This window comes from Bos grunniens, chromosome X (assembly GCF_055505025.1).
Source record: "Bos grunniens cultivar Pamir isolate PY7600 chromosome X, Bosgru_T2T1.0, whole genome shotgun sequence".
Classification (NCBI taxonomy): domain Eukaryota; kingdom Metazoa; phylum Chordata; class Mammalia; order Artiodactyla; family Bovidae; genus Bos; species Bos grunniens.
In genome coordinates, this window is record NC_141194.1 from 28,544,050 (window position 1) to 28,568,887 (window position 24,838).

General features: G+C 44.0%; 3 protein-coding genes across 4 annotated transcripts in view; all 3 read left to right on the top strand.

Annotated features, from left to right (window-relative positions):
* The first annotated feature begins 518 nt into the window (after positions 1-518).
* LOC147340058 (melanoma-associated antigen B4-like) lies at positions 519-23,544 on the top strand. 2 transcript variants are annotated; one of them, XM_086388397.1, is made up of 3 exons: positions 520-656; positions 6,133-6,289; positions 22,153-23,544. In XM_086388397.1, exon 3 carries the CDS (start codon positions 22,215-22,217, stop codon positions 23,418-23,420), a length of 1,206 nt encoding a protein of 401 aa, XP_086244523.1. In that variant the 5' UTR covers positions 520-656; positions 6,133-6,289; positions 22,153-22,214; the 3' UTR covers positions 23,421-23,544. The 2 variants fall into 2 exon arrangements, with proteins under 2 accessions (XP_086244522.1, XP_086244523.1); XM_086388396.1 differs by lacking the exon at positions 6,133-6,289 and having other exon boundaries at positions 519-656.
* Positions 521-24,838, top strand: part of LOC147340059 (melanoma-associated antigen B4-like) — a 115,223-nt gene continuing 90,905 nt past the window's right edge. The window contains exon 1 of the mRNA XM_086388401.1: positions 521-656. The gene's annotated coding sequence lies outside the window, so the exon portion shown is untranslated. The remainder of the gene's footprint in view (positions 657-24,838) is intronic.
* The window catches only part of LOC147340060 (melanoma-associated antigen B1-like), a 64,627-nt gene continuing 40,309 nt past the window's right edge, over positions 521-24,838 (top strand). Inside the window, exon 1 of the mRNA XM_086388404.1 lies at positions 521-656. The gene's annotated coding sequence lies outside the window, so the exon portion shown is untranslated. The remainder of the gene's footprint in view (positions 657-24,838) is intronic.

A 24,838-nucleotide genomic window follows, 5' to 3' on the forward strand; every position in this document is an offset into this window, starting at 1 on the left:
AACTGGTTTGACCCTCTCAAATAGATTGTTGATTAGTCACACCTTGAGTCATTTTACAAAGAAAGAACTGCATGTGTCCAAGAAGGAACACATGACCTCAGGATGACCCTGGAGCCAAGCTCTTCAGTCTGCAAAACTCAGAGAAGAGAAATATTGCCCCGGGCCATTTACAAAGTGAGAAGTCCTACAATGAGGAAAACCTGGCTTCCTGTAACCTGAGTAGCTGAAATGAAATTGAAGACTAGCCAATTAGCTTCCAATTAGAAATTCCCGAGACCCCTTCAATTGCACCCAGGCTCCTGGATTGGAGAGAGATCTGATACCTTGCCTCCTGCATTGGTTGGCCTTGCAGTAAAGCTCTTTTCTCTAAAGCTCTTGCATTAAGTATTGACTTCTCTGAGCATCGGGCTTGAGCCCATGTTCCGTGAGTTTGGGCAGCCTTGCTGAGGTTTAGGACTTGTGACCATCTGCTTGATGCACTGTAGCCCCTGGTGGGCCCTCAACACCAACCCTGAGTGGCCACCTATACTGAGTTTGTCTAGAGAGTTGGCTCTCGGGTTCCTGTTTCCTAGCCATGGCACTCTGGGCTCCTCTGGCTTCTGGGGCTCCTTTCACTTTTAAGGAAGGAAACAGCTCCTGGATCAGACATCTTTGGGGTGAGTAAACTCCTTAAAATATGCCTGTAACTAAATGTGCTATATGTAGTCTAATAATCTCATCAGGACTGTGTGTTAGAGAGGATGAGACAGTTGGATGGCATCACTGACTCAATGGGCATGAGTTTGAGCAAACCCGAGGAGAAAGTGAAGGACAGGGAAGCCTGGTATGCTGCAGTACATTGGGTTGCACAGTCAGACATGAAGAATTGATTGAAGAAGGACAACACCACTGTGGGTTAGAGTCCCACCTAGGAGAGTTTCTTCTGTCTGATTAGAATCCTAAGGCTACAGTCGTGGGTTAAAGACCCACCCAAAAGAGGACAATGTCAGAGGTTAGAGCTACTGAGGTGCTCAGATGATTGGGTTAGAGCTCTGAACACTGGCTTAAGGTCCCAGGCCTTTGTATTTAATTGCCTATGTTTGGCTGTGTCTGACTGTTTTATGTGTTGGGATTGGCTAATAGGAGTTGGCTCTAATGGCACCCCACTCCAGTACTCTTGCCTGGAAAATCCCATGGATGGAGGAGCCTGGTGGGCTGCAGTCCATGGGGTCGCTAGGAGTCGGGCTCGAGTGAGTGACTTCACTTTCACTTTTCACTTTCATGCATTGGAGAAGGAAATGGCAACCCATTCCAGTGTTCTTGCCTGGAGAATCCCAGGGATGCTGGAGCCTGGTGGGCTGCCGTCTATGGGGTCACACAGAGTTGGACACAACTGAAGTAACTTAGCAGCAGTACTGAACTACTTTTATATATTTGTGCATGCGTGATGTTAAAAATGAAATTTTACCAGGAAAAATAGCTATTGGTTGTGGTCTTAAGGGCCATGGGCTACATAGAGGCCTTGGAATGAATATATTTCCCCTGGAAATTGCCCAGACATCTAGATTTGCTTGTCGGTGATCTCTGCTGGAGGGGTAAAGTATTTTGGTCATCTACCAGAAAGATTAAACCCCAGCATGCTCAGAAAGGAAGTGAGGAAATTGGTGTTTGAATATGTGTGCTCCTGAATTGCTCTCTGAAAGTCAGCTCTGCCTGAGTCTAAGACAGCTTCCTCTTTCACTTTCTTCAATGGGATGCAATCACTGTCTCAGCCTCCTACTCACCAGGTAAGTTTTTCTCCGTGGAGACTGAGACAGAGCCTGAACTTCTATAGGACCCTCCTCAGTAGACAAGCATGCCCTCAGCACATGGCCGGGCAGAAATACTAGGAGCCTGTGACCCAATGGGCTCCAGTCTTGGAACTGGTGGGACAGATTCCTTGGAAGCTGGGTAGCACGTGTGCCTTTCAAGCTACAGTTTGACAACCACATATAATAATGGAAAACTTTTCAGGGTTCTTTAAGTGAACCCTCAGATCCAAGCTGGTCACCTTGAGACTGTCCATTCTTCTCAGTGGTTTCTCCAGGGAACTCATACAGCCAACGCTTTCCAGAAACCAAACTAGGAGATGGAATTGGGTCCTAAATTAAGGGGCGATGCCTCAAGTTTGCCCATTTTCTTCCTAGAGAGGAACAAAGCACTCTGAGCCACAGAGAAGCCCTGAAGGCTTTCCTACAGCTCCCAAGGATGCAAGGACTTTCCAGGGAGACATCAAGTTCCTGATAAGAGTGCTGGTTGACATCGACTTTAATCCATGAAGGCTGCGAAGAGGCAGCAAGCATTGGTTAAATACAGTTGGTCCAGGCTCTGTTTGCTGGCCAAAAGGTAAACTATTTTGAGCACTACAGTGGAAGAAATTGGTCAGTCAACTGCAGAGCTCAGTTTGGGCTGAGGAGTGGCCAGGAAGAGCCAAGACAGATGACCCAATAGTAATAAATTCCATCCAGGCACCAAAACACCAAACTTCAAGCAATAGCCTGAAAAGAGACGTGTGAAGGAAACAAAGCCTCTGATAATCACCTTTCTTAAATACCAATTAATCCAACCTTGTCAGTCCTTATGTAACACTCTAGTCCTGGTGGTACAAAACTCTGGGACCTGGGATTATCATTTTCCACAGAATTTGAGACTCGTTAACCAAATTGAGGACGATTTCCCGAAAGCTTAAAGAATGTACAAAGAGAAATGGGGGGAATGAAGCATAAAGCATTGACCAGTTTAAAGTGGTTTTGCCTCCTTAAAACAGGTTGTTGATTAACCAAACCTTGAGTTATTTTTAGAGGCAGCACTATGCATGTGCCAAAATGGAGCCTATGTTTCCAGGATGACTGCAGAACCAAGAGGGTTCAGTCTGGGGAACTCTCAGAGTAGCAATGTTGCCAGGGGAGAACTGTATGAAGTCCTTCAATACAGAAAATCGGGCTTCTAGCAGCATGAATAGCTTACATGAACTAATTCAAGAGTAGCCAATTAGCTTCCAAGTTTGCAGTTCCCCTAAACCCTTTCATTTTACGTCAAACTCTGGATTGAGGAGACAGATTTGAGAGCCCCACTTTTGTCTTCTTGCTACTCCACCTTGGATTAAAGTTTTTCTCTCAAGCCCGTTCCATAGTATTGGCTTCTATGTGCATCAGGCAGTGAGCCCTTGCTGGGGAACACTAGTGACTGATAGGCCTGGAATTAGATTCCTCTCTGAATTCCTCTAGATCCGACGCTGTTATACTCCTCTTGCCCTAAAACAGAGCTTGTGTTCCTTAACACTCAAATGTATCTTGGGATAAAAGTAAGGACCATGGATATATTCCAATACACTTCTTTAGTCACAAAGCCTTGAAGGCTACATCAATAAATGACAGGAATAAAGAGAAACAGATGATAGGGACAGGAAGATCGTCCTCTGTGCAGTGTCAGATAACCTCATTCAGAATAGCACAAAACCATCTTAGATGGTTTTTTTCCTTTAGAATTGTACTCATCTCTGATATGGTGACTTGGGTTCTAGATCACTGCAATAAAGTGAAAATTGCCATAGAATAAATCATTAGGAATTTGGGGGATTCCCAGTGCTTATAAAACTTGTTAAGCCTATTGTACACTTACTAGAAGATGTCTAAAAAATGCACATAGCTTAATTTACAAATGTAAGGCAGTTACAATAGTAACAAAGACAACTAATCAGAGCACCATAAGAAATAAAATAAGGAAAGAGTTTAAAATATTAAAGAATTAACAACATGTGGAACAGGGACCCCAAGTGAATACATGATGTTGGGAAATGATGCCATAGATGTGTTCAATGCATGGTTACCATAAACTTTCAGTTTGTAACGAAACACAGTATTTGTGACGCATGATTACGTGCAGTACAGTGTTTGAAAAGTATGCCTGTCAATCAATTAAAACAAGTCATGAAAAGAGACTGACTCTGGCTTTTGAAAAGGATGGAGCAGCATTTTTCTCTGGGAAGACACCCCATTTTGCCCTCTGCCTTCTGTGTTATTTTACCCATCTCAGATCAAGTCTGGGACATGAAACTGTAAGGTTTGCATTAGGGACACTGCTGAAGAGTTTGCTGGAATGTGGTGCTCCCCAGGAATCCTTTAATCCAAGAGATAGACAAAATTTGGGCTCCCATAGGTGAGGACTGGAGAGACAAGCACTGTAAAATACAGGTCATTCAGAGACCTTCCCAAACTTGCTCTCAGGCCTAGAATGCCCAGACAGGACATTCCGTCTTATGATCCTTGTAGCTCTCTGTGAGGTCAAAGTCTCAGTCTAAGAAAAGTGGCCTCAGTTCAGTAGAGGGAGAATCTCAGGTTGGAGGGTCAGGTCCCAGGACTGGCCAGGACCATGGTGAGGTCCCTGAGTGAAGAAAGAAGTATCACTAGACCCACAAATGAGGAGGCTTTACAGACCCCTGCCCCTATTCCTAACCCCAGAGGCTCCAGGCAGAGTTATAGGGATGAGAAGCCTCTTCATTTCTATCTGGTCTCAGCGAGGGAATGGATGGAACCCCCGTTCTGAGGAGGGTGGCATCATGGCCATCACCACCGGGAAGATGAGGACCATCAGTGCTGATGAGAGGGTCTCTCCCACCAAGGAGGAAGGCTCACGGAGTGGCTCTGCCCCTGTCAAGGAGAGATGCACAGAGAAGTGCCCTGATTCCCCACTAGGGACTCGGAGAGGTGAGGGCTTCGTTTGGGGGCAGGAGGACTCAAGTCCGTAGTGCGAAGGGTCCAGGGCTCTTGACAGACGGCATGGTGAGGACCCTAAGGGATGACCCAGGGATCGCTGAACACTGAATGACGCGGTCCCCACAGAGCCCTGCCCCTTCCATCATCCCTCAGAGATTGTGCACAGGGCAGCCATAGCCGGAAGGGTCTCTGCAGAACTTCCGTGCTGGTGGCGAAGAGCTCGGACTGATGTTCAGCGTGTTCATGTGGCTAAGAGTGGATTCCCAGGACTGATGTGAAGGCAAGGTGAGGACCTGAATGTGGACTCAAGGGACCATTCCCCCATCCTGTAACAAAGATAACTTCCAAAGTCTCATCTCTGTGATCGGAAGGGGATGGTTCTACAACTTTCTTAGGCCGATTTCTTCGGTACATCTTGATTGAAGACATTCTGTAAGACAAGCGATTACTTGATTCTGTAAATGAAGAAAACCTAGGCCCTAACTCCAGTCACTGGGAGAGCGCCGAGTGCGAACGAGGCATGGGGCAGTAAAGATGGAGACACAAAGCGGCACCCATGCACTCAATTCCCGGACTTCTCCCCTGCCGAAACTCTAAGAGGTGAAACTTTGTTTGGAGGCTTGTGGACACAGTTCAGGAAATGGAGGAGTGTCAGACTCTGAGAGATACGAAGATGGGGACTCTGAGGACTGTAGAACACCCCGCCAGGCTTCTTCCCTCCCCCCAACCCCACCCTTTCTGTCAGCTATCAGAGATTCTGGGTATCACAGCTTTGAGAGGTGAGGAAGAGAGGGCCCAAGCCAGCGGATGTCCCAGTGTTCCTCCAACAATTCTTCCCACACCTAATGAAGCTGAGCCAAATTCTGTACTTTGTGGCTGAAGATAGCATTCAGTGTTCTATAAGTAGTATAGAATTGGGCTTCCCAGAGGGTGCACAGTGTATAATTCCTTGGGGTTTGTGTTCGGTATGAGGAATTTAGCGATAAATCTGTGTTTTTATGTTCTTGCTACTTTTCAAAGGTTGCGTCTCAAAGCTTATAATCTAAGTGTACCAATGACATGAGTCACACTTACTGTTGTTTATCGGTCTTAAGGATAAGAGTTTCTCTGTTGTGTTAAACAAATGGTAAAGCTTCCATCTTATTTAATAAGCTGGTGCAAGATAACATGGCATTATAATATGTTATTTCCTTGACAATATGAAAAAATTAAGCAGTGCAATATGTGGGATCAAGAAATAGAGGGAAAGTAAGATGGATGGTATTTTGTTTCCTCATCTTTTCTAGTTGTGTTTTACAAAATTATAAGTGACTGTGTATGCTTCGTTAATTCAAAAATGTAAAATTAAATTCTAAGAAATTCATCCTCATGCTCACAGGCTCATTTATTCCCTAAACAGCAATTGAGCCTCTGCTCATAGAAGACTCCATGCTACTACTTGGAGAGCTGAGGAAAAGATCTAGCCACTGACCATAAAATCATAGAGTCGAGAAGTAGCTGTCATGTAAAGGAAATGGTGACATGACAGCAGTCAAATGTGAATTCCCTGACGCAAGGTAGTGGTGGGCCTTGGGAAAGTTATAAGTCTTTCGGTGGGAAGTAATTATAAGTTGTGTGTATGGCAGGCTGGATGAGGCTGTGGTAATCGTGACCAGGGACCAGGTTCTCACATGGTGGGCTGCATAGTTAAAGACAAACCCTGGGATGGGAAACTGCCCTTAACAGTTACAGACACACTTCACTCTGTTGCCCGTTGCTTTATTGTATTTCACAGGTACTGCTTTTCTTTTCTTTGTTCTTTTTCTTTACCAAATTAAAAGTTTGTGTTTGTCAACCTTGCTTCCAGCTTTCGGCTCCATGTTGCCAACACCGTTTGCTCACTTCATGTCTGTGTGTCACGTTTTGATACCTCTTGCAATGTTCACACCCTCAACAGCAAAAATGATGGACTCAATGAAGGCTCAGATAGTGGTTAGCATCTTTTTTGTTTTAGCAAAGAGGTGTTTCTATTTAAGACATCAGGGATTGGGGGCAAGAGGAGAAGGGGACGACAGAGGATGAGATGGCTGGATGGCATCACTGACTCGATGGACGTGAGTCTCAGTGAACTCTGGGAGTTGGTGTTGGACAGAGAGGCCTGACGTGCTGCAATTCAGGCGGTCACAAATAGTCAGACACGACTGAGTGACTGATCTAATCTGATATTGTTCTGAGGCACAATGCTATTGCCCACTTAATAACCTGTAGTATAGTATAAACATAAATTTTATGAAAGCACTGGAAACCAAAAAATTTGTATGACTCAATTGTGATATGGACTTTCCTTTGGGGGTTGAGACCCAAACCTGCAGTATTTTCTGAGTCTGCCTGTGCTTTGGGATTGTGAGTAAATCAGAGAGAAATCATGTGAAGCTGCCATGGAATGTGTCCTGTGCTGTTATTCCAGTACAGGGAAACCCTGTGCAGATTAGATGGTTTATTCATGTTTTCTCCTGTCTCTGGAGTTTCCCAGAAATCAGGGTGGCACTCCCTTGAGGTGGGATGATGCCTTGAAGCTGCTAGACTGGCACACTCTGCCCTTGGTGGGGGATCTAGAGCCCACGCAACTAAAATAATAATAATAATTGAAATCAAGTTATCTTGACCATAATTTGGCAAACAATAGGGAAGGAATAGACACTTTTGGGTGGTTAAATGAATGAAAGTGGGAGTGGTTTATGAAAAAGGTCAAGTGAGAGATAGGTAAGATTGGGGCCCTTAAAACATTTTGGAGCTTTCTGTTACATCCACTGAGGATGTCTACATCATGGTGACATTCAGTGGCATACTCCTAACTGGGATATGCTAGTTTTCCTTGCTAACCAGTATTTTTCTGATTTATTTATTGATGAGTTTGGAGATAAGTCTACTCCTGTGAAATGACCACCACAGTTTATGCCATAAACATATCCATTACCTCCAAAATTTCCCTCTCATCCTTTTTTAAGTTTATTTTTAATCGGAGTGTAGTTGCTTTACACTATTGTGTTGGTTTCTGCCATATATCAACATGAATCGGCCATAGGTATACATATGTCCCCTCCCCCTTGAACATCCCCCCACCTCCCACTTCTTCCCACCCGTCTAGGTTTTCACAGAGCACCAGTTTGAGCTCCCTGCATCACCCAGGAAATCCCCATTGGCTGTCGATGTTCCATATGGTAATGTGTATGTTTCAGTATTGCTCTCGGTTTGTCCCTCCCTCTCGTCCACCCCTGTGTCACCAAGTCTGTCCTCTATGTCTGCATCTCCATCCTGCCATGCAAATACATTCATCAATGCTGTCTCCTAGATTCCATGTATATGTGTCAGGATACGATGTTTATATTTCTCTTTCTGACTTTCTTCACTCTGTATAATAGGCCCTAGGTTCACCCACTACATTGGAACTCACTCAAATATGGTCTTTTTATGGCTGAGTAGTACTTCATTGTATATAGAAACCAGAGCTTCTTTATCCATTCAGCGATGGACATCTAGGTTGCTTCTGTGGCCTATCTGTTGTAAATAGTGCTGCAATGAACATTGGAGTACATGTGTCTTATTCAGTTATGGTTTCCTAAGGGTTTATGCCCAGTAGTGGGATGGTTGGGTCATGTGGTAGTTTTAGTCTGAATTTTTAAGGCAACTTCATACTCTTCTCCATAGAGGCTGTATCAATTTACATTCCCACCAACAATGCAAGAGAGTTCCCTTTTCTCCACACCCTCTCCAGCATTTATTGTTTATAGACTTTTTGATGATGGCCATTTTGACAGATGCCTTCTCACACTTTATGTTTTGTGTCTGGGATAAGAACACTTGCCATAAGATTTGACCTCTTAGAGAGTATACAATATAGTATTTTTAACTATATTTTTAACTATTTTTAACTCTAAGTATTTTTAACTATAATATATATACATTATATATATATATATAATATAATAACTACTATATTATATATTAGATCCTAGAACTTATTCATTTTGTATAATTAAACTTTGTAACGTTTGATTAATACTGAGAATTGGAATACTGCCTGCTGTATCAGTGAATAAACACTGTCAGTTATCAACAGTTGCAGCCACCACGGATGGTGAACCCTGAGGGAACACAGGATGTAAAAATACAGGATACGGGCCCCAGATATGTGAAGTTCATATCAAAGGAATGATTTCAGTGAGCCCCGATTCTTGCATCTTTCCATATATGAAAAAGGTCTAAATTCCTTAACCAGGGTTATCTGGTTTTCCTTCATTTATCTTAATCTTTTTATATTCAGACTACCTGCCCTTTGTTGCAAAACTTCGATGTAACCTGGCTCCTCCCCTCCCTTCTTTGGAGCAGTTCTCTCAGGGTTACTCGAGACACTGCCTCCTGGGTTGAAGTCCTAAACGTTTGTACCAAAGGGAACATACCTGTCAGCTTTTAGGCTGTGAATGTTTTTTTTTTTTTTTTTTTTCCTTTTAATTTATTTATTTTAATTGAAGGCTAAATACTTTACAATATTGTAGTGGCTTTTGCCATACATTGACATCAATCAGCCATGGGTGTACATTGTTCCCTTTCCTGACCCCCCTCCCACCTCCCTCCCCATCCCATCTCTCAGGGTCATCCCAGTGCACCAGCCCTGAACACCCTGTCTCATGCAGAGACTGTGAATGTTTTTTAAGTCTACAATTCCTTCTCATTCACCCTCCCATAGACCATGGTAACCATTACTCTGCTCTCTGTTTTTGTGACTTTGACCATTTTAGATTCTTCATATAAATGACATGCAGTATTTGTCCTTCTGTGTCTGGCTTATTTCACCGTAGCAGAAGGTCCTCTAGGTTTATCCACGCTGTCATAACTGTGGAGGTTAGCTTCTTTTTAAGGCTGAATGGTGTTCCATTATATGTATATTTTGCATCTTCTTTATCCATTCATCTGTCACTGGACACCTAGGATGCTTCCCTTTCTTGGCCATTGTGAGTAGTGCTGCAATGAACATGGGAGTGCAGAGCTCTCTTCGAGGTCCTGATTTCAGTTCCTTTGGATAGTAGTGGAATGTGGAAAGTATTATGTGTTATTTTTGATTTTTTGAGGAACTGCTACACTGTTTTCCCTGTAAATTGGCTGTACCAATTTATATTCGTACCAGCAGTGTTGAATGTATAGTTTACTAAGAAACTTGCAAACTGTCTTTCAAAGTGGCTCTACCGTTTTGCATCACCACCACTGAGGAGTGAGAGTTCTTGTTGATTCACCTCCTTACCAGCATTTGGTGTTGTCAGTCCTTTGAATGCTGGCCATTCTGAAAGGGTTGTTGTGATAATCTGCTTGTTTTTCTTAATTTGCAGTTCCCTAATGGTATATGGGGAGAAGGCAGTGGCACTCCACTCCAGTACTGTTGCCCGGAAAATCCCATGGATGGAGGAGCCTGGTAGGCTGCAGTCCATGTGGTCGCTAAGAGTCAAACATGACTGAGCAACTTCACTTTCATTTTCCACTTTCATGCATTGGAGAAGGAAATGGCAACCCACTCCAGTGTTCTTGCCTGGAGAATCCCATGGACGGAGAAGCCTAGTAGGCTGCAGTCCATGGGGTCGCACAGAGTCAGACACAACTGAAGCGACTTAGCAGCAGCAGCAGCAGCAATGGTATATGATGTGGAGCATCTTTCCATATGCTTGTTTGCCATCTCTGTATCTTCTTGGGCAAGGTATCTATTCCTATCTTTTGTCCATTTTTTATTAGATGTTAGTTTTCTTCTTATTAATATTAAGAGGTCTTTGTATATTTTAGATTAGAGCCTTCATCAGATATGTCTTTTGCAAGTATTTTCTCCCAGACTATGGCTCATCTTCTAGTTCTCTTGGTGTATTTTTATAGAGCAGAAGTTGAAGGGAATAAAATCTACCTTATCAATTATTTCTTTCATGGATCCCCATCACTTTTTTCTGTGATGATATTTTGTGGATTGGTTTGCTCTGTGGCACATGGGATCTTAATTCCCCATCCAGGGTTTGAACTCACAGCCCTTGCACTGGAGGCACAGTGTTTGTAAAATTTTAGCTTTTTTATTTTGTGTTGGGGTATAGCAAATTAACACTATTGTGACAGTTTTCAGGTGAACAGTGAAGGGACTCAGCCATACATATACACGTATCCACTCTCCCCCAAACTTCCATCAGTACTGCCACATAATACTAAGCAGAGTTCCCTGTGTTATACGGTACATCCTTGTTGCTTATTCATTTTAAATATAGCAGTGTGTACATGTCCATCGGAAATCCCCTAACTATCCCTGTCCCACATCCTTCCCCAGCGACAACCATAAATTTGTTCTCTGAGACTGTAAGTCTATTTTGTAGTTAAATTCATCTGTATCATCTCTTTTTAAATTATACATCTAAGATGTGTCATATAATATTTCTCCTTCTCTGTCTGAGTCACTTCAACCAGTAACGATCTCTAGGTCCATCATGTTGCAGATTGGCGGTTGCCACAAGAAGGGGTTGGAGGATGGATGAAATGGGTGTAAGTGACCAAATGGAATAAACATTCACAACTTTCACTTACAAAATAAAATAGCCCTAGTGTTATTGCCTGGAGAATCCCAGGGATGGGGGAGCCTGGCGGGCTGCCGTCTATGGGGTCGCACATATTTGGACAGACTGAAGCGACGTAGGAGCAGCAGCAGCAGCAGGGATATAATGTACAGCATGGTGACTGTAGTTAATCATTGCTGTTGCTAGTGGCCAAGTGGTTTCCTACTCTCTGCAACCCCATGGATTGTAGCTTGCCAGCCTCCTCTGTCTTTGGAATTTTCCATGCAAGAATACTGGATTAGGTTGCTGTGTCCTCCTCCAGGGCATCTTCCCGACCCAGGAATTGAACCCACATCTCCTGCATCAACAGGCAGATTCTTTACCACTGCGCCACCAGGGAAGCACATAGTTAATAATACTGTATTGTATATGTGAAAGTTCCTGAGAGAATATATATATTTTTTTTTATTTTATTTTTTAAGTTTACAATATTGTATTGGTTTTGCCATATATCAAAATGAATCCGCCACAGGTATACATTTGTTCCCCGTGGTGAACCCTCCTCCCTCCTCCCTCCCCATACCATCCCTCTGGGTCGTCCCAATAACCCTGTGTATGAGACAACAAAAGAGAAACTGATGTATAGAACAGTCTTTTGGACTCTGTGGGAGAGGCATAGGGTGGGATGATTTGGGAGAATATATATATTTTTAAAGTGAGTTATAGTTGTTGTGGGCTTCCCTGGTGGCTCAGATGGCAAAGAATCTGCCTGCAATGTAGGAGACCTGGGTTTGATCACTTAGTCAGGAAGATCTCCTGGAGAAGGGAATGGTTACCCACTCCAGTGGGTAATTCTTACTTGGAGAATTCCATCGATAGAGGAGCCTGGCAGGCTACTGTCCTTAGGGTCAAAAAGAGTTGAACAAGACTGAGCAACTAACATTTTCACTTCATTTTCATAGATGATGTACAATATTTTATGTTTCAGGGACACAACAAAGTGATTCACAATTTGTAAATGTTACGTTGCATTTATAGTTATTATAAAATATTGGTATATCCCCTTTGTTTTGCAATATATCCTTGTAGCTTATCTATTTTATACATATTAGTTTGCACCTCTTAATCTTCTATCCCTGTCCTTACCCTCCCCCTTGCTGCTCTCCCCTGGTAACCACTGCTAGCTTGTTCTCTGTATCTGTGAGTCTGCTTCATCTCCCTAGTCTGTTTTATTTTTTAATTCTCCATATAAACAGTATTATACAGCATTTGTCTTCCTCTCTCTCACATATTTCAGTTAACATAATGCCTTCCAATCAATCCATGTTCTTGAAAATGGCAAAAGTTCATTCTTTTTTATGACTGAGTAATATTCCATTGTGTGTGTGTGGATCTTTTAGAATTAGTGGGTTTTTTTTTTCATTTGTAGCAGTAATTTAAAGTAAGTTGAGCGCTGAAGAATTGATGCTTTTGAACTGTGTTGTTGGAGAAGACTCTTGAGAGTCCCTTGGACTGCAAGGAGATCCAACCAGTCCATTCTAAAGGAGATCAGTCCTGGGTGTTCTTTGGAAGGAATGATGCTAAAGCTGAAACTCCAGTACTTTGGCCACCTCATGGGAAGAGTTGTCTCATTGGAAAAGACTGTGACAGAGGATGAGATGGCTGGATGGCATCACTGACTCGGATGTGAGTCTGAGTGAATTGCGGGAATTGGTGATGGACAGGGAGGCCTGGCATGCTGCACTTCATGGGGTCGCAAAGAGTCACCTGAGCGACTTAACTGAACTCAACGTTTATTCAAGCTTTAATGCAGGTTATTCTGACTTTAAGGTAGCATCACATGGCATACTTCTGAGTACATTCCTGAAAAATTCTTTTGTACTTATTTCTGTTTTATACGTCTATGCAACGTCTGGCACTGGGGAGGCTATCATCTGGGTTCGGATCACATAGCAGTGAACAAATGGATACCAGAACTTTAGAAATCATGAAAGCAAGAGACCACAGTGATCCTAGAGTAGCGAACCAAGTGTTGCCATTAGTTTTCATCTGTGGATGATAAATTCTGTTGCAAATGCAACCTAGGTAGTATGAACGGATAGTCTTTAGGGAAATGAACTGTCACAGAGAATAAACTGCCTTGATATGTATGGGTTGCCATTCTTTTCCGTAATTGTGATTTGCCCATGAAATGTATCATCCCCAACTGGACCTGCAGAATATTGTCCTGGAGGGTCACTGGCCCCATCACTAAGTTCCTTAGTAATCCATTTCAGCGCCACAGTCTGTGCTTTTTGTCTGACTCCTCACTGTCTCAGTGTGTGCTCAAAGGTCTGGCCAAAACTCCTGATTATCTGGTGGCTGGGAAGGACTATCTCTTCATGTCACACTGGCTGCGCCACTCACAGGTGCCTTCGTAATAAACAGGGAGGTTGGACTGGGGTGGGGTCACTGGGAGAGAGTAGACGAGGCTGGAGGGGAAGGGGTGATGAGCAGTGGAAACCCTTAGACTCAGAAAAGCATCAAGTACCTGACGGAGACCATCCAAATTAGTGGGTTCTTTTTTTTTTTTTTTTTTAGATACACAACCAGGCGTGGGATTGCTGGGTCATGTGTTAGTTCTGGTTTTAGATTTTGAGGACCCTCCTTACTGTTATCCATGGTAGCTGCACCAATTGACATTCCCACCAACAGTGTACAAATCTTGTCCACATGCTTACCAACATTTGTTGATTCTGTTCCTTTTGAATGATAGCCCTTCTGATAGGTATAAGGTAATACCTCATTGTGGTTTAAATTTGCATTCATATGATGATTAATGATGTTGAACATCGTTTCATGTGCCTCTCAGCTATTTGTATGTCTTCTTTGGAAAAATGTGTATTTAAGTCTTCTGCCCATCTTTTTCTTGATTTTTTTTAAACTGTTATATCAACTGTTTATATATGTTGGATATTAACCCTTTATTGCTTACATCATTGGCAAATATTTTATCCCATATAATAGGTTGGCTTTTCATTATGTTGATGGTTTCCTTTGCTGTGCAAAAGCTCTTAACTTTAATTACAACCCATTTATTTATTTTTGCTTTTATTTCCCTAGCTTTAGGAGACAGATCCAAAAAAATATTGTTATGATTTATGTCAAAGTGTGTTCTGCTCATATTACCTTCTAAGAGTTTTATGGTTTCTACTCTTATAGCTAGGTCTTTAATCCCTTTTCACTTTACTTTTGTATATAGTTTTAGAGAATATAATGATCTCATTCTTTGAGAGCTACATGTCAAAGAATGAGATTGGAGTGTAAATACAGTTTGGTAATGCCAGAAAATTAACTGTGCTTTTACATTTGAGCCAGTAATTCAGTGTTTTCAGAAATTAATTCTGAAGAGACATCCACAACCATATGAAAATATGTAAATGCCTATGCACATGTTAACTGAGGGAACATGATATATCCACAGAGTGGAGTACTACAAAGCTACAAAAAGGAGTGAGTACAGTTTTCTAAACTAATATGGAGTGCTTCCATGATAGATATAGATATATAAAAGAATGTGGGAGTCTGGGGCTAATGTCAATGATACCAAGTGCAGTGCCTTCCCATTCTGGTATGAAGAGGCTTTGACAGCTGAAGAAGGAGAGCCAGAGCCACAGCTGCAGCCAGGGCTCCTATGGTGCCAGGGCCAGTGCACTTTCCAGAGCATGTCCAAATTTCCTCCTACCCCTAGTGAAGTCTGAGCAGATACTTCACATTGCATTTCAAGAAAGCAGGCAATCTTCCCACTAGCGGAGGGCCATGGTGGGGCTCATGGAAATTCAGCATATAACGTATTTATTTGTGTTCCTATACAATATGCACAAATTGGAGGTTTTTCTTTTTTCTGTTTTTAAATATTGTTCCTTTTAATTAAAGATGTGTTTAGCTTCAGAGTGCAAGTACACTAATGGCACACCTCCGACATGTACTGCAGATTATCAAGTTGAAAACTAAGAAATTTCATATTACATAGCACAGACTGAAATCCTTGAATCATTTCTTGTCATTCGGAACAAGATAACATGATATTGCAATATGGATTTTTTTGTGAAAATGGAAATTTTTCCACAGTGAAGTCTGTGTGATTATCAGATACAGAAAAAAATCTTAAGAGGTATTCACTTCTTCGTTTGTTTTATTTGTTTAGTCTTTCTTTGTAAAATTGAAGTTTATTTATCTGGATTGGCTTTGCTTATTTAAGAATGTGGGAGAAGTGAAATCCCAGTAACATTGCTTTCTTTCACACTTGCACTATAGTTGTTCAAATATCAATTTAGCATCTGCTCTTTGGAAGGCTTCTGGGTGGTTTTGGGGATGCTAAGAAAAATAAACTCAACCCCTTCTTGTAGAATTCTAGCGTCTCAAGAGCAGCATTCAATAAAGTAGCTGGTGAACTGAGATCTAGGGGCCCAATAAAAATGAGGTGTAAGGAGGTGAGGGGATTGAGGGCTTCCTCATGAGGAGTCTAGTGTAAATACACTGAGGCAAGGCACTTGGAGACTTTAGGACAATAAAAGTCTGGCAGTGGAAGGTAGTTTTAAGTTAGGCTACAGGTCTAGCCCACCAGGGAGGCTGTGGAAACACTGAATAGGGGTCAGACCCTCAGATGGCGGGTCTCAAAGTTGAGAGAGTTAAACCTGGAATGGAAAACTACCCTGAATAATTGCTTTGGAATTATGGGGCTTCCTAGGTGGCTGAGTGGTAAAGAACCTGCCCACCAATGCAGGAGACATGGGTTCAATCCCTGGGTCAGGAAGCTGCCCCTGGAGGAGGAAATGGCTACCCAATCCAGTATTTTTGCCTGGAGAATCCCATGGACAGAGCAATCTGTTCAGTCCATGGGATAGAAAAGGGTCAGACACGACAGAGTGACTAAACAGCAACAGGAGTAGACCAGAGAGAAATCCCCCCTGGGGAGGGGATGGAATGTGCCCTGTGCTCCTGTCCCAGTGCCCGTGAACACAGGGCACAGCCTAGATGTTTCATGCATATCATCTCCAAGGAGATTCTGTGAAATAAAAGTAATAGTAGAATGAAACCGGAAACTCAGAAGCCAGTGGGCTGACACTCTTTGCTGTGAGTCGTGGAAACAGAGCTCATTTTATTGAAAGGGCATTCCATTCAGCGTTTTTGGCTATGTTGATAATTCCACCAAAGTCTGTGAGGTGAGTCTATTTTAGGTGATGGTGAAATTGATGAACATGGGGGCTTATATTATTTAGTTACTTATTTATTTGGCTATGCTTGCTCTTATCTTTGGCATGCATGATCCTTGATCTTCCTTGCAGCCTGCGAGTTCTTTAGTTGCAGCATGAGGAATGTTTCAGTTGTGGCATATAGGATCTTTAGTTGTGGCATGTGAACTGTTAGTTGCGGCAAAGCTGTGGCATGTGGGACCTAGTTCCCTGATCAGCAGTGGAACCCAGGTCTCCTGCATTGGGAGTGCAGAGTCTTAACCCCTGGACCACTAAGGAAGTATCTAGGAGTTGTTCAGATGAAAGAGCAGCCGGGAAGGAAGACAGAATTAGTCTCAGAATCGAATTTAGATTCTTTTTTATTTTAATTTTATTTTATTTTTAAACTTTACATAATTGTATTAGTTTTGCCAAATATCAAAATGAATCCGCCACAGGTATACATGTGTTCCCCATCCTGAACCCTCCTCCCTCCTCCCTCCCCATACCATCCCTCTTGGTTGTCCCAGTGCATTAGCCCCAAGCATCCAGTATCATGCATCAAACCTGGACTGGCAACTCGTTTCTTACATGATATTTTACATGTTTCAATGTCATTCTCCCAAATCTTCCCACCCTCTCCCTCTCCCACAGAGTCCATAAGACTGTTCTATACATCAGTGTCTCTTTTGCTGTCTCGTACAATGGGTTATTGTTACCATCTTTCTAAATTCCATATATAGATTCTTTGAATTTTTTCCAGTTAAAAAACTACCCCCTCACTCAAAATACGATCTAGTAGTGGAAATGAAAGATTCTTTCTAAACAGCATTTTGGACTGATTTGGTGTTCCATGTGCTAGAATGCCAAAGATTCTCTGACATCTTCTGGATTTAAAAGATTCCTCAGGGTCGGTGGTATCCTCCAGGATGAAACTAATCATAATCATAGTAAAAATAGATATCGTGTAAAGTCTCAGTGTGGTCCAGGTGCTTTAGCTACATGCCAGTAGTCCTACAAAAGCCACTTCACCTGAGGCTCCCCAAGTTTGGGGGTGGACCCAAGTCCACACAACTGATAAGAGACAGAGCTGGGACTAGAGCGCTGGTCTGATTGGCCCACAGCATGTACCCTTCCACTTGTCCCGGCCTGAGGTGCTCATGAGTCAATTAATTCACTGTCTTCTAGCACTTAAACATGTATCTTGAGTGACAGAAAGAAGGACTCTGTGGCAAAAACACTGGGATGGAATACATAGCTAATGCAATACAAACACCAAAATAATTAAGAGCTGTGAATAAAGGAGAGAAGGGGGTAATGGTCAGTTAGCCTATGATCACCTGCATGTGCAAATTCAGACACCCTCAAGGTATTGAGGGCTTACAAGATTATCTGGCACTATCCTTCTATGTAGAAAGTAATTTTATTTGTTTTAATTAAAAATAGTTATTTCTATTTATTTTCTGACTGCTCTGGGTCTTAGTTGTGACACTCAGAATCTTTGTTGCCACATGCAGCCTCTTTAGTTGTGGAATGTGAGATTTTAGTTGTGGCACGTAAACTCTTAGTTGTTGGATGTGAGATTTTTAGTTGTGGCATGTGGGATCAAGTTACCTGACGAGGGATCAAACCTAGGACCCCTGCATTGGGAGCGCATAACCACTGGACCAACAGGGAGGTGCCGAGAGTAAATATTTTAGAACTACCCTAAATCTGGTGACTCAGATGGTACCGAATGTGCCTGCAATGCGGGAGACCTGGGTTCGATCTCTGGGTTGGGCACAATCCCTGGTGGAGGGCATGTAACACACTTCAGTATTCTTGCCTGGAGAACCTGCATCGACAAAGGAGCCTGGCGAGCTACAGTACATGGGGTCACAAAGAGTGAGACATGACTGAGTGATTAAGCACACACCCTAAATCTGGCTGAAGAGCAGGAATATATCACCTCTATCTCTTTGACATCATAACATCTGTCCTGAGTTCCTTAATTTCTGCTGCATTTTCCTAATCTTACATCACTTCTGGGACTGAGACCCATTTTCTCCAAGATTTGCTAGAGGGTAACTGCTCACTGTTTGTAGGAATATGCATTCCCCAGGAAGCCTTTAATCGAGGGACAGAAGCTGATATGGGAACCTCCATGAAGGAGGAATAAGGAGACAATCACCCCTTGATTCAATATTTAAATCTACTTGATTTAATATTTTAAAGACGGAACCCAAGCTACATGCTGCTGTTCTGTGATGGAGGGGTTTTCTAGGAGAGCTGTGTAACATATTTAAAAATATGAATGTATTGTGTAAATACGGCTTCTTTATGTCACAAATAAAGTGTAAATGCTGCATTTTTCCTTCTGAAAAAAAAAAAAAAAAAAAGTCACCCAAAGACTAAGAAGAGGAATCTTAGATCAGTAGAAGGAGCAGTCCCAGGCTGTGGTAGATGTAGTGAGGATGCTAAGCAAGAGGAATCAGAAGGACTCAGATTGCATCCCCATTGTCTATTCTCAGAGGCCCTGATGGACTAGGATCACATGAAGGTCATCCTGACTTCCAACTTGGAATTCTCAGGAGACGAGGACTTTGATGTAAGACAAGAAGCTTCATAAAACAGAGAGTGGAGTTACAGGATTCGTCATGTGTCAATGTGAGGACCTGAAAGTGGACTCACAGTAGCACACCCTATAAAAGGAGGCCCTGGAAAATCACTGATGCTGTGGTCCCCAGGAAGCTCTGGGCACAGATGTCAGGTTGATTTCTACCTCGAAAGTCTTAGCGAGGTGAGACCTCTGTCTAATACAGTCAGCTGCAGTTTCGCAGAGCGAGGGACCTGAATCCAAGGAGGACCTCACATGCAATGCTGAGTGTTACTGAGGACCCCTGCAGAGGGAGCCACTCATTCAACCTGTGTGATCTTAGGGAGGGCTGAGTCTCCTCTAGCCAGATCAGAACCCAGATCTGCAGATTCGGGTGTCTTGACCATAACCAGACTTAAGGTGAGGACCATCAGTGCTAGTGAGAGGATCTCTCCCCCAACGAAGGAGGCTCACAGAGTGGCAACCCACCTGACAAGCAGAGATGCTCAGAGCAGAGCTGGCCTCCCACCACTAGGGACTTGGGAAGGCGAGGGCTCTGTTTGGGAGCTGGAAGACACGAGTTCATAGGAGCGGGCATCTTGGGCTTTGATACACTGCACAAGGAGGACCCAAGGACGGATGAATATTGAGCTACTGGGGTTCCCGTAGCATACTGCCCCTGCCGTCATCCCTGGGAGATCCCACGTAGGACCTTACGCAGCTCCCTCCACTTCCGCTTTGAAAGTGAGCGGTTCAACCGGTAGCCACGGCGACCGTATGGCAGAGACTTAGTGTCCAGTACTCTTCTGGAACCAAGGTGAGGACCTGAATGTAGCTCATGGGACTTTCCCAACCCTCCCAGTAATAAAAGTGACCCATCCACATCCCACCCCTGTGATATGGCTCTTATGAGTCCCTCAGAGCTATTGGCCGAATGTGTTTAGAGTGTCGAAAGCTATGGCATTGGTCTGCAGGGTTAGGTCCGGATTCTACCCCTGGAGGAGCTCTAGGACCTAGATGAGGGCCCTGAGGGTTGATGAGCAGACTTTGACACCGCCAAGGGGACCACACTGAGCGGCCCTCGTGTACTGGGCTCTAGGATGCCCCGGGTAGAGCTGCCCAACTGTGGTGCCCCCTGGTGTCCACTGGAGGTGGTTTTGGGGAAGTGAGAGCCCTGCTGTAATGGAATAAACCTAGTTCAACAAAAGGGACCTAGTCCACAACAGTATTAATGGCTGTGATGCTGAGTGAGGATGGGGGCTCCTCCCATAAGAAATAGAGTCACAGAAAGTGCCAGTCCTATTTTGAGGGCTGGGAGAATCGGGTGTTTTGACATGACACTTCCTGGGACATCTCAGGGAAGTGAGAGACCAGGTCAGTGGGGGCAGCCTCAGGTTGGCAAGGGAGGGTTTCAGGTGTCCTGGTGGATGGTGAGAACCTTGGGGGCTGTGGATGTTCCACACCATGTCATTCGGACCACATCTCCCTGTCATCATCCCTGGGAGACCTCAAGGATAATGTTGGTCCCCACTGCGGGCTAATGGGGAAGTAAGGGTCTTGGTCTGAATGGAGTGGTCAGCAGAGGGAGAAACCTTAGACCCTGTCATGAGTCAAATGTAGAGCTTGGTTGCTTCTGTGTCCTGGCTTTTGTCAATAGTGCTGCAGTGAAGACGAGTACAAGTGTCTTTTTCCATTACCATTTCCTCAGGGTATACGCCCACTAGTGGGATGGTTGGCTCATGTGGTAGTTTTATTCCTAGTTTTTTTAAGCAGAGTGAATTAATTCATAAAGTGGAGAGCCAATATCATATATTAATGCATATATATGGAATCCAGAAAGATGATACTGATGAACCTATTTGCAGGGCAGCCTGGAGATGCCAACATAGAGAACAGACTCATGGACACAGTGGGGGAAGGAGAGGGAGGGGCAGATTGAGAGAGTAACATTGAAAACGTGCACATTACCATATGGAATATAGATAACCAATAGGAAGTAGTTTTATGACCAGGGAGCTCAAAGCCAGTGCTCCGAAAGCTTAAGAGGGGTTTGACATGGGAGGGAGTTTCAAGATGGAGGAGACATAGCTATATCTATGGCTGATTCATATTGATTTGTGGCAGAAACTGGTACACTATTATAAATTAGTATTGTAAAAAATAAATTTATTTTCAAAAAGACATATAGGAGAAACCAGAAGCAAAAAAATATTTTAGCCCTTGAATTGGGATCTTGTGAGGGTCCACAGGGACATCAACCTGCCTGCACCAGATTTTGTTCTCAGGAGACCGTGTTTGGTAAGATAAGGTCATCTTCACTTCCTGCTTTTGGGACACGGAGTCATTGGCTTTTACTATCAAGCAGTCTTTACTTCAGGAGAAAGTTGAGCTTCTCTACCAGGAGCCCAATAGAGGAACCTGAGTGAGGACTCAGTGCATCCATCCCACACTCGGATTTCAGCCCAGGAAATCTCAGGGAAGGGCTGTGAGGCTGAGCCCCTTCTTTAGTGTTTTATACGAAGTCTACAGGAGGGGAAATGTCTAGTCTGAAGGTGCAGACACCAGTCTGCAAATGGATAATGGTGCCCAACGTTTTAAGGAGCCAAGGTAAGGACCTTGAATGATGATCCCAGTGAACTCAGGATAGAAAAGACCCTAATGAGCTCTCAGCACTGGATATCTATCTCCTGGCAGGGAGGTCGACTGAGGCATCCCTTCCCTTACCTCTGGATCATGGGGAGGTCTAAAGTGTCTACATCAGAGTAGCAGAGGGAAGGGTGCCAAGGCTCCACCAGGACTTGACGTGATAATACTGAAGTAGAACTTAGAAAACCCCACTGCTAGCACCTGCTGGCACCTGAGTAAATCCAAAGCAGGGCTGAGAGGACGCAGAGGAAAAGTTAGGCCACTATTCTTCCTCTGGGATTCTCAGGGGCCATGCTGAGCAGGAAAACAGGAGCCTTGTGGGTTCCTAGAGCAGTGTCCTCAAGGACACCTGCAGAGGCGGCCTTTGATTAAGCCAAGGTAGAGTCTCCCTGTTTTAAGGTGCTCATGTCACCTCATTCTCCATCCTCCAGGTGCCCCCAGTCACCTGTCTCTTGGCCCAGACTCCTGCCTGCGGTCCCTGCCCACAGCCATCATGCCCCGTGGGCAGAAGAGTAAGCACCATGCTCGTGAGAAACGTCGCCAGACCCAAACTGAGACCCAGGGTGTTCATGATCAGGCTACCACATCTGGGGGAGAAGAGACCACCTCCTCCTCCCTTCCTGATTCAGAGAGTGCTCCCTCAAGCTCGTCTGCTGCTGGCACCCCGAAGGGGCCTCAGGGAGCCCACGGCACCACCAGTGCTGCTGCAGGTGCTATACGCAAAAGATCTGGTGTCAGTGGCGCAGCACGCTCAAGATCTGGAGTAGGTGCCGAGGGCCAAGTTGAGGAAGGTGAAAATTCCTCCCAGGCCTCAGCTGCTGCTGTGAGCTCTCACACAGATATTCTGACCAGGAAGGCAGAGCTATTGGTGCCGTACATGCTGTATAAGTATAAGATGAGGGAGCTCATTAAGAGGTCCGAAATTTTGAAGGAAATCAATAGAAGGTACAAGGAACAATACCCTGAGATCCTTAGAAGGGCCTCCGAGCACATGGAGATGGTGTTTGGCCTGGTGCTGAAGGAAGTCAGGCCCAACAGTCACTGCTATACCCTGGTGAGCAACCTAGATCTCAGCGACAGTGAGTCTATGAGAGGTGACTGGGGGCTGCTGAAGAATGGTCTTCTGATGCCTCTGCTGGGTGTCATCTACCTGAATGGCAACCACGCCCCTGAGGAGAAGATCTGGAAGTTCCTGAATATGCTGGGCATCTATGATGGAAGAAGTCACTTCATCTTTGGAGAGCCCAGGAAGCTCATCACAGAAGATCTGGTGCGGGAAGAGTACCTGGAGTACCGCCAGGTGCCCGGCAGCGATCCCCCTCGCTATGAGTTCCTCTGGGGTCCTAAAGCGCTCACAGAAACGAGCAAGACGAAAGTCCTGCAGTTTTTGGCCAAGGTCAAGGATTCAGTCCATCCTGCCTTCCTGCTGCAATATGAGGAGGCTTGGAGAGAGGAAGTAGAGACCACCGGAGCCAGAAGTGAAGCCAGGGCTGGCACTTCTGCCTCGACCAGGCCTGGCACTGCCGCCTCAGCCGCTGCTGGCCCTTCTGCTTTGGCCAGGCCTGGCACTGCTGCCTCAGCCGCTGCTTGCTCTTCTGCCTCAACCAGGCCTGGCACTGCTGCCTCAACCAGTGCTGGCCCTTCTGCTTTGGCCACTGCACGCCCCAGGGCCGCATCCAGCCGCTCATCTCGCCCCTAGTGTGATCTGAAGCCCGTTGTTCACTTTGTGGCTGGAGAAGCCGGTCAACCTGTGTTCCTGATATCAATAACTTGTTGACTTTATTTCCCCCAATTTTCAGTTATTAAAATTTTTCAACAGAAAAGTCATTTAGATTCATGATATAAGTATATGAATAACATGGGTCACACACACTTTGCTGTTTGTCAAATTTAGGAGTAAGAATTTTGTGTTCTCAAATAAATATTGTAAATCCTCACATCACTTTTGTGATCCAGGATGAGAATAACATCACTTTAGGATGAGACTGTCCTTAGAGATGTGAAAGACGCCACGCTAATAGAGGCTCAGAACATTGATACATTGTTAGGGAGATAGCTGAAATTTCTTCAGTTTTTGGATGGCTTTACTCTATGTTTAGTCTCCCTTTTTGTAAATGTAAAAGACACATACTTGCCTCTGCTTATGGTTTATGGTTTTCAAGAATGTTTGAGATATAAATTATAGCAAATGATTTATTCATGGCTCTTCTTTTACACAAATATTGAGAATCTGCTCTTAAGAAGTCTTCATGCTTGTACTGGTGATGTTTAGTCAAAAAAAGTCCTAACTTCTGTCCACTCATTATAGTTTCTCAGAGATGCTGTCATTCTATGGAAGAGGCTGAGATACTCTCTACTTCAGGAAGAACAAGAAAGAAGTGGGTTAAGAGGGATTGGAGAGAACATATTACTTTGGTTTCATTCCTAAGAGGAATTTTGGCTGATTTCGAAGGTTGGGTCTTTTTTTCCCCCACTTGGAACACTGCATAGTTTCTGACATCTGATATATTGAAAAAAAATCCAGCTGATGTAACATCTGAGGTCAAGATAATCATAGTAATAACTGCTATTGCTCCTAATGTCTCAATAGAGACAGACGCCATGACATAAGCTTTCCATAAATACTTAAATACCACCAATCTGACAAGAAAGGGCTTATCAAACTTAGTTCACAGGGGAGAGCCCAAGGCTCATAGAGTTAGAGTTTGGTCTTGTGCTGAAATACATAAGGCTGGTAAATGACAACTGGCAATAGACTCCTGCTCTACACTACTTTACCCACTCCAGTGTTCTTGCCTGGAGAATCCTAGGGACGGGGAAGCCTTATGGACTCCCGTCTATGGGGTCGCACAGAGTCGGACACGACTGAAGCAACTTAGCAGCAGCAGCAGGCTTAGCCTATTAGCCTTAGCATAGCCTCACTTATTCTTTAGGCTTCTCAGAGACCTAAGAAACTTGGTCTCAGCGCAGAGTTCTGAGGTTGGTAAAGAGAATCAATCTTGCAGAAATGATGGTGATTATCCTGAATGAGGGTGATGGAAAGACCCATCCAGAACAGAAGGATCCTGTTAAGACCCGTCCTCATTAGCAAGCCCACGAAGTCCAGAACTATCTGGG